The sequence below is a fragment of the Hipposideros armiger genome, unplaced genomic scaffold (assembly GCF_001890085.2).
Source record: "Hipposideros armiger isolate ML-2016 unplaced genomic scaffold, ASM189008v1 scaffold_11, whole genome shotgun sequence".
NCBI classification, from domain to species: domain Eukaryota; kingdom Metazoa; phylum Chordata; class Mammalia; order Chiroptera; family Hipposideridae; genus Hipposideros; species Hipposideros armiger.
The window spans coordinates 4,318,750-4,328,766 of NW_017731361.1; the positions used below are offsets into that span (position 1 = coordinate 4,318,750).

Here is a 10,017-nt window from a genome sequence, read left to right on the forward strand (position 1 = left end):
GGGGCTAGAGAAGCCTGTCGGGGCTGCCTGTGCTTACCTGCTGCAGCCCGGCTTGGCCAAGTACTTATTTCCCCGGTGGTTTGGTTTGGGCTGGAATTGGCCCTGATGAAGCAAGGACAGCAGCTGGGAGATTTGCTACAAGACAGGAAAAATCTGTTGACTCCACACAATTCCGACTCAGCACACTTCCTCGCCGGATGTTTCCCTCAATGCTGGTGCTTTCTTTTTATAGTCTTTCCTCCAGCTTCAGATGTTTGTGTGATCAGAGGGGGGGATGGTGCGTGGTGAACAGTGACAGGCAGGGACCTGTGCAGGCATGTTCCCTGCTTTGCCATGTCACCCCAGGACCTGGGTGTCTGAGGGAGAGAATTGGGGACCCTCTGGGCCCATTTCCCTCACTGTCATTCCCCCAAATGACCTGTTCCTGATGGTGTCTATGGGGATGGGGGTGAAAAGGGCATTTCCTGATCATAAATTCATTATTACTTTGATAAGGATTATCTTAAAGAGTTATTTCCCCCCTTCAGCAGTATTCAAGCACTCAGATGATTTTTGTGGTCCAGATGTAAGACTATGTTGTAGAGAAGGAAAAATGGTGTCATTTAATCATTCATTTATTCATCCTTTCATTCATCTGACAAGTATTTAATAAGTGCTTGTTTGTGCTCACTATGGGAATAAGAATGAGAATAAGGCCACTGCCTGTCCTGAGGGAGCTCACAGTCTGTCAGGGAAGACAGGGCACAGAGGTTATTACTATAGGGGGTTGCACTGGGGTTGGGAAAGGATGGGGGGCATCTGTGGGCTCAGAGGAGGTCCCCTCACCCAACTTGGAGCAAGGAGGAAGTTGTGGGGTGGAATGGGGGAAGTTTGTTTATTTCTATAATTTTTTTTTTTAAAGATTTTATTGGGGAATTGGGGAAGAGTTGTTGTTCTTCAGTGTTCATTGTGTAGGGCGCCAGTCGCCATCTGGCTTCCCGTCGGCAGCTTGTGGCCTCTAAGCCCAAGGTGCTGTGTTCAATCTTAGTTGCAGGAGGGCGTAGCCACCATCCCATGTGGGAGTCGAACCAGCAGCTTTGTTGTTAAGAGCACACGCTCTATCCACTGAGCCATCCGGACGGCAGCTCAGCTCAAGGTGCTGAGTTCAGTCTTAGTTGTGGGTGGGCGTAGCCCACCATGGAACAGGCAATCTTGTTGTTACACCAGCTGAGCCATCCTGTCACCTATTGGCAGCTCAGTGACAGCTCAGCTCAGGCCCAGCCTCACTGGCCCATGTGGGAATCGAACTGGCGGCCCTGTTGCTCAGAACCTGCGCTCTTAAGCCAACTCTTAACCAACTGAGCCACTCGACCGGCCCTCTATAAATGTTTAAGTTCATACTACATGTCAGGCACCTTTGCTGAGACCCACAGGAGTTTGGCAAGTGGAGAGATGGTGAGGGCCTGGGTAAGGGATGAAAGGTGTTTCAGACAGAAGGCAGTGATGCTGAAAGGCTGGAGGAGATGACTGGAGAATGGGGCAGAAGCCTGGCGAGAGAGCAGGACCAGACCCTGCAGGACCTTGTGAGGAGAAGGCAACAGACCAAGTCTTGGGAGGCTGAGTTCTAGTTCAAGGTCATTTCTAGCTTATGTAATGTCAGGCAGGTTTTTAGACCTACTCAGATCATAGTTTCCTCATCTCTAAGGTGGAGCTAGAAATACCTGCCCAGCCTTCTTCACAGGGTTGTCAGGATTAATTAGGTGGTTTGAAAGTTAGAAATACTCCACAAATGCAAGGAGTTTAGGTTGTTACTCCTAGAAATAGTACCTTTGCCTCCTAAGCCCACCCCCGCTCCTCCCTGAGAAGGCCCATTCCACCCCTATGGGCAGCTCAAGACAGAAAGTGCCAACCTCAGAGGAGAGTTAGAAGGGGGGGGGAGATGGCCAGAACTGGGGTTTCAGTGTGACTTGGGAGGGTCAGCGTCCCATTGCCTGCCTCAAGGCACGTCCCACCTCCTAAGCCACCTGCCACCCTTTTCCCTAGAGACAGCCTATATTTCAGGGACACTCCCTGAGTGCCACTTCCTGACCTGAGCGCTGTCAGGGTCACTTCACAGAGTCCATATTCTAGAGTCAGTTGGACTCTGGTTCAAATCCTAAATCTGCCCCTGCACCAGTTTCCATCTGTGAAGCCTTGAGGAATTATTTAAGCATTCTGAGCTACAGTTTCCTCAGCAGTAAAAAATGGAATAGTAATGACACCCAGGTCATATAATGATTGTGGTTATAAGGATTAAATGAGTAAAAGTATATAAAACACTTATTAATAGATCTTATGATAAGTGCATAATAACTATCAAGTTGTATATAATCTCCTTTAATTCTTACAGTAACCCAAGGAAAGAAATATCATTACACCCATTTTGCAGATGTGGAAACTAAGGCTCACAGGGGCTACACAGCAATTGGTGGTAGGGCTGGGATTTGAACTTGAATCTGACTCCACTATGGCACCCTGCTGCTGGAAAGACACAAGCTTTAGGCGAGCTGCCTCTTATCCTTAAGTTGATCCCAAATGGGCACCCTTCTTTCCATCACCCCAGTGGAATTACCCACAGTGCTTGCTCTAGGCTGTCTCTGTTTACCAACAACCAGTACAGTGTTTGGCACAAAGAGCTCATTCAATAAGCATTTGATGAATGAATGAATGAATGAATGAATGAATGGCTCTGGGCAAACTCTGGGGCTGCATAGAGCCCAGGGCAAGACTCCTAAGAAGGCAGCTGGGCCCTCTCCAGGTGGCTTCCTGGGGAGGGGGTGGGGGAAGGAAGCTGTGTCCTTGATCCACAGGAAACCTCAGCTGATGGCCTAGCCAAACAGAAGTGTGCCTTGGATGGGCAGCCTGGCACAGGGAAAATTATCTGGGGTGCAGAGGAGCAGATATGGGTGTGAAATTAGGCACCATCTCTGACAATGTTTCCCATTTACTAGACAATGTGTCTAGTAAATCCTAGGTCTCTAGACACTCTGCCATTCATTGTCCTATTTAATCCTCAAACCCTGGGAGATAGTAGACATGGTAAGTATGGCATCACAATTCTCATTTTATAGATGAGGAAAATGAGGCTCAGTTGTTAAAGGACTTGCCCAAGGTTGCCCAGCTCCTACATGGCTATGCTGAAATTTGAGCCCAGATCTGCCTAACTCCGAGATTCCAAGGTGGTTTCCACTGCCCCATCCTGTAGACAAAGCTGGCAGGCTCTGGGGTCTCAGGCAAATCAAATGCAGCCCCTCAGACTGGGGGCAATGATGCCCATGCCAGCCTGCTTCCCAGGGAGGTTGCCCAGGTGGAGATGGAGAAAAGCTTTGCAGAAGTTATCGTCATCATTTACTGGATGCTGTCTATGTGCCAAACACTATTTTGGAGGTTTTAAGTACACTCATTTTCTCTTTAAGCAAACTTAGGAGATGGGTGCTGTTAACAGGGACATCTTCCACAGAGAAGCCGGGTAACTTCCCTGTGGCTCACAGCCAGGAAGAGATGGAGCCAGGATTTGAACCCAAATTAGCTTGCTCCAAAGCTAATACCCTTAATCACTACCTCTGCTGCATGTCTACTTGTGCCAGGCTCTCTGAGTAAGTATTTTATAGGAATTAACTGATCAAATACTCAGGACAACTCTGCGAGGCAGATGCTCTTACCATCATTCCTATTCTACAGATTGGAAAGCTAAGGCTCAGAGACAGTAAGTAATTTGTCTAGGCTCACACAGGCGAAATCCTGTTGACCCCAGAACTATCCCCTGAACCAATGTATTCAATGTATCATCAAGTGCCCGGTGAGCCTAAGGAATGGGTGTGAGGATTGTGAGGGTGGAGGGGATGTCTGATGCTGTTGGTGGTGCTCCAGGGGTAACCAGAGTGAGAGCTGCCCGCGCTGAGGTACCTGAACAGGAGAAGAATCCACAGTGAGCTCCTCTATGGGGTTCCTCTCCGCGAAGGCAGCCACAGACAGCCGGACCAGGCTCCGCAGGATCTGACGGGGGCCTGACTCTTTCTCAGGGGCCACTTTGCCATTGAGATGCCGCTGTCGCCTCAGGGTTGCCGAGGAGCCTGGTGGGCTCAGCAGGGCCTCTTCCCTTCCCTGATCTCCAGGAAGCCTCCCTGTGGGGCTGCCTGCAACCTTCAGGGGCCTTGAGTGGGGCTGGCCCATCGCAGGCTGGGGCTCGGGAAGGCTCAGGTTCTCCCGGGAGGTGTTCCTCTGCCTGGGATGGTTGAAAAGGAGGTTGACAGTGTCCTGCAGCACCTCTCGGCTCTCGGCCAGTGTTCCCTGGTTGCCTTGGTTCCGCAGGGTCCTGTACAGAGTTGGGGTAAGGTGAAAGGGCGTCTGCAGGCAGGGGTCCCAGCCTGCTTCCATCATCGCTTCCTCGCTCACGTCCTTGAGGGGCTGCCTGACTTCAGCAGGCTCATCCACCTGGCCCTTGAGCACAGGCACAAGGTGGATGTCTGCCTTTTGAATGTGTTTCTGGGGCCTCTTGGGCTGGTGGCGGTAGGTGGACTCTGCCTCCCGACAGTTGTAGGCCCTGTTGTCCTTCTTCTCCGTCCGGCAGATGGACATGATCAGAGCCAAGATCAATCCAAAGATGGCCAGCAGGACGACCAGACAAATCACCGTTAGCACCGATGTGCTCAGGGCCCCAGGCTCACGGGGCGAGTCCCTCAGGTGGTCCACACTGGTGACGAACAAGACCCTCAACAGGGCTTGGGTCTGCAAGGAGGGGCTGCCATGGTCTTCCACCACTATCTCCAGCTCCCACTCACTCCCAATGAGGCTGCTGGCATTGGTGATGTTGATGAACAACTGCCCCAGGTGGGGGCTGAGGACAAAGAGGTGGGCTTCGTTCCCACTCCGAATGCTGTAGAGGACTTCTCCGTTTGCCCCTGAGTCTGCGTCTCTTGCTACAATGGTTGCCAAAAGGAATGGCTGGGAGATGTGGGTAGCCAGTTGTGGTGTGTCAGTGCTCACTGGACCCAAGCCATTGGGAGTCTCAATGGGCACCAGAAGGTGGCCTGTGGAGGCATTAACCAGCACTGAGAGGCTGGCTTTTCCATCGCTGAGTGTGGGATGAATCACCTCTGGGGCATTATCGTTGGCATCCAGGAGGGTGACCCACACAGAGATGCTGGATGTGAGCTGGGGCTGTCCCCTGTCCTCCGCGATCACATGGAACTCAAAGCCAGTCATCTGTTCATAGTCCAGTGACCTCTGGGCAGTGACCTCTCCTGTGTCTGAGTCAATAGCTATCAAGTGAGAAACTGGAGAGTGCTGGATGCGGTATGAGATTTGTCCGTTCATGCCCAAGTCTGCATCATGAGCTTTGAGGGTAATGAGGTGAAGAGAGGGTAGATTGTTTTCCCGAGTGGAGACCTCGTACCTGCTCTTCTCAAACACAGGTGCATTGTCATTGGCATCACTGATTTGAATGCTGAGCTGTTTCTTGGCGGATAAGGGCTGGGGTCCTTGGTCTTGGGCCAATAGAGTGAGGTTATATGAGGGCCACTGCTCTCTGTCCAGTGTGGCGTTGGTTAGCAGCATGTATGTGTTGCCGTTGGTCCGTTTCAGCCTGAAGTGGCCCAGATCTTGGCTCAGCCAGCAGTGGACCAGGCCATTGTTTCCTGAGTCCAAGTCATTTGCCACGACGAGAGCAATGAAACTGTCCTTGGGAAGAGCCTCTGACACCAGTGACGGCTGGGAAGCCCACGTGATGTGGATAGTTGGGGCATTGTCATTGACGTCCAGAACCTTGATGAGAACTTTGCAGTGGGCTGGGATGGGATTGGGACCCAGGTCCCTTGCCTGGACATCCACCTCGTAGGCAGGATTCCTCTCGTAGTCTAGGGGTTGACGCAGAATCACCTGACCTGTCTTGGCATCGATGCTAAAGGTGTCCAGCACCTCTGGAGGCACATGCTTACTGAGGAAGAACTCCACCTCCCCGTTGGGGCCTTGGTCAGGGTCTGTGGCGGTCAAGTTTATGAGGAGGGTACCAGGGGCAGCATCTTCTTGGATTTCTAGTGCCAGTGAGCTCTCAGCAAACACAGGGCTGTTGTCATTGGAGTCCAAGACGTTGACTTTGACCAAGCTGGTTCCTGACTTGGGGGGATTCCCACTGTCATAGGCAGTTAACACCAGATCAAAACACGAGTGGATTTCCCGGTCCAGCTCCTTCACCACCACAAGTTCTGCATGTTTGGTCTCATCGGGCCCCACGATGACATCCAGGGCGAAGTGCTCACTGGGAGACAGGGAGTAGGAGTGCAGAGTGTTGGGGCCAGTGTCCGGGTCGTGAGCTCTGTCCAGAGGGATCCTGGTGCGCAGAGAGGCACTCTCAGAGATTTCCAGCTCCTGCTCGCCTTTGGGAAACTGTGGCTGGTGGTCATTGATGTCCAGCACCTGGATCTCCACATGGATCAGAGCCAAATCCCCTGTGGCAAGCACGTCAAAGGAAACCAGGCAGGGATCCCGCTGCCGGCAAAGCTGCTCTCGGTCTAGCCGTCTCCCTGTGCTGAGCCGGCCGTCCTCAGGGTCCACCTGGATGGGGAGTGCCTGAGGCAGCTGCAAGACCTGGAAGGCAGCCCCCGCTTGCGCACGCCTCTCCTCCCAGCCCAGTTCCTGGGACAGTTTCCCTATCACCGTGCCAGACGGCACTTCCTCTGACACTTGGTATTTCACAGTGAGAGTGGCCACCTCCTGACAATCCCCTGAAAGGAGCAAGCAGCCACCTGATCCCAAAAGCCACAGCAGAAGTTGCAGAAGTTGCATTATGCTTACCACCAAGAATGGGCTTGATTCAGAAACCGTTAGAGTTCTTCGAAGGCTGGGAAGTCCTCCAGTGTTTCCAGGGGGGCTTGATTAGCCCTGTTCTCCTGCCCCCAGACCTGTTGGCACAGCCTTGTCCCATAATTAGAGGATGATGGAGCTAGCAGGATTCCTAGGCAAGGCCATTTTCATCTGAAGAGATCCGAGAAGTCCCAGCACTGATGAGGTAAGATTGCCAGGGGAGACCCTGCACAGGGTTGGTACACTCCAGTCAATGATGGACACGAGCCGGTCCAAGAGGGACTTGACCCAGTAGAGCAGGATGTGGGGATCTGACTTCCAAACAGTTGCTAGGCTGGGGAAACAGAGAAGCAGCTTTTTCCTATGGAAACTCCACCTACAGGAAAAGGGAGGGCTGTGAGTTTCAATGCCAATTAGAGAGAGAATGCTTCCCGTGAAGCTGAGTGGCCTATTGCTGAGGAGGATGTGGCAGGGGCTCTGGGAACAGGCCGGATGGGAAGGTGCTGTCCATGCAAGGTGGCCACTGAGGGAAACGGAGCCCTGTGTGGCCAAGTGAACAGAGAGCCCGAGCCCGTGCCTGCTGCACAGGGCCTGAGGCCCGTCCTGGGCAAGTCATGCTCTCTGTCTCTCTTCCCACCCTCGGCTCTCTTTGTTTCCAGTGTTTCCTCATGATTCCTCTCCCATTCTGATCTTTTCCCTCCACTCATCTACCTTTCATCTTGACTCTGTCCTGATCACCCATTGTTGTCTCATGGGAAGCAGCTGTCATTAAGAGACTGGCCTCCAGACCAGAGCCAAACTGCCTGGGTTCAAATCCTGACCCTGCAGTTTACTAGATGTGTCATGTGGACAAATCACTGAGCCTCTCTGGGTCTCCACTGCCTCCTTTTTAGAGTGTTAATGGGAATAAGAATAGCAGCCCTCTCAGCAGGAAATTGTGAGGATGAAATGAAATGATGCATGAAGGGCCTGGGCCTGGCCCGGAGTCACAGGCAATGACGTTATTGTTAGCGGCGGGTGTTACGATCTGCATAGCTCCTCCCACCTGGTGGCTGCCTCTGGCTCTTACACTGGCCCTCTGGCAGTCCCTGCCCACACAGATCCATGAAGGTGTTCATGGCCTTGGATCCTGAAGCACAAGGACTTCCCTGGCCTGACGGTGTGGCTTCCCTCCCCCTTCCCTCCTGACTTCCCAGCCTCATGAGGCCCATTGTTCTCTGCATCTGGTCCAGCCTGAGCCTCTGTCTGGGGAATCCCCCAGCCTCCGTCTCCTGTGTCTCGGAGGTTTTACACTTTTCCTTCTCCCACACTTTCCTCTCTCTTTTCCTCCCTTCCTCCAATTCTTCTCTCCCCGTTGCTGTTTATGTTAGAGTCCCCTGAATAATAACTCCCTTGCTGCACCCCCAACACTCCTCCTGGATGTTTTAAGGTGTGCCCATCCTCCCATGCTCCACCTTGCAGATGCAAGACCCAGGAAGGAGGCAAGTGGGCAATTTGCTTGGATGGCCTTTGCGGTGGCTTGTTTTTTCTCAGTTCCCTTCTCGGTTTGCTGCCCCCAGCCTTCTCCCAGGCTTATACCCTACCTTGAGGTTAAGTACAAAGGTTTATAAAGCATTTGAAGTGGTGGGCATTAAGGGCCAGCTTCTCCTAGATGGGAGTTTGCAGCTGAGTCCTTAAGGCTGGAGGTGCCCTGTTGGGACACAGGAGACCCCCAATGAGGGCCTGTTGGCTGGGAGGCCTGTGGCCATTGGGACCAGGGCAGCTAAGGGACCTTGCTAGGCTAAGCCCCACCTGTGCTCCCTCCCTTCCCCTGTGTCTTTTCTTTCCCACACCCTCTCCTTCACCCCCATATACCACTCCTGGAGGCTTCTCAGCCATCTTACTGAAGTCTGGTAAGCCACAGCGCGGAGCCATTTCCTACAGCATGACTCTGGAGACAGAATATTCACTAGCTTGGAGACATAGCACAAGTCACTTAGCCTCTCTGGGCCTCAGTTTCCTCACTTTCCTAGAGTGTGGCTGTCACCCATCTCATGAGTCTGTGGTAAGGATTCAATGAGGTGATGCCCGTAAGGACTTGGCATAGTGCCTGGTACAGGGAAACCTCTCAATATAGGGGAATGTTCTCTTGTTTTATTTGCCACGTTTTATGCCTCATAGGCAATTGGTGAAGATGGTCTTGCATTTGTCCCTTCCGTTTTTTCTCTGCCTCCTGTCCAGGAAAGCTCATTTCCCAGAGCTCCCTGTGCTTCAACGACCTACATTGTCTTGTGCCACCCTCACAACCATGCCTTCGGGGTGAAGAAGCTGAACATAGAGGATTAGGTGACTTGCCCTAAATCGCACAGATTTGCCCTCCCGTGCCCCCCTCCCCCCGCCCCCAGAAAGCCCCTCCGGCTGCACTCTGGAAAATAGATTGGAAGGGAACAGAGAAGAGGGAGGGAGGGAGGCCCGTTGGGAGTAATGCAGGGGAGCCTTGGTGCAGAAAACTCTGGTGCTGAGGTGCTGAGAATGTTTCCAGAATGCCATCTGGTGGCCAAAGGCAGAGAAAAAGATACAGAAGCAGGGAGGTGGGTGCCGAGTTCACAAATAGCCACAGCTCCAGACTTGTGCTGCGTAAAATGCAGTGGGAGTAGGCACACATGATGACAATCATTTCTCTCAATGGGAAACAATGTGACCCAATGACCACAGGATGGAAGTCATGATTTCACAGGGGCTAACATTTATATTCTTGAAAGGACATTGTTATATATGTGTATGGTGTGTGTGTGTGTGTGTGTGTTGCTTTGGGACAACGGATGCAAAAAATGGACTCATAGGACATGAGGAAGCTTGAATTTGGATTTCATAGGTGGTTTTATTGTTTGTTTGTTTTATTCACATTGGGGGTGTGACGCTAAGACAGCCCTTTAAGAATCCAAAGCCAGCAAACAAGGCCTCAGACTTTTAAAGGTGACTATCTCTGGGAATGGGGTCCCCTTTAGAAATTTTCTCTGGTCTTTTCTGGCTGCAGGGGTCAGTTGATCATTGGCAGCTACCATGTCAGGGTGTGAATGGAGCTGTCACTTGAATTTGTATAGAAAACCTTCATCACCCTAAGATTTTTTTTTAAATTGGGGAATTGGGGGGATGGGAACAGTGCTGGGGAATTGGGGGAAGGGGAACAGACAAGTTGCTGTTGTTTTTTGTTCTTCA

At 52.0% G+C, this 10,017-nt stretch overlaps 1 protein-coding gene across 1 annotated transcript in view; it reads right to left on the bottom strand.

The window, feature by feature from the left end:
• The window catches only part of PCDH12 (protocadherin 12), a 17,553-nt gene extending 9,823 nt beyond the window's left edge, over positions 1–7,730 (bottom strand). The window contains exons 1-3 of the mRNA XM_019663766.1: positions 7,531–7,730; positions 3,925–7,195; positions 38–135 (exon numbers count right to left, since the gene is read on the bottom strand). Coding sequence (XP_019519311.1) covers positions 38–135; positions 3,925–6,801 — 2,975 coding nt within the window. The 5' untranslated portion in view covers positions 6,802–7,195; positions 7,531–7,730. The remainder of the gene's footprint in view (positions 1–37; positions 136–3,924; positions 7,196–7,530) is intronic.
• Positions 7,731–10,017: the final 2,287 nt, after the last annotated feature.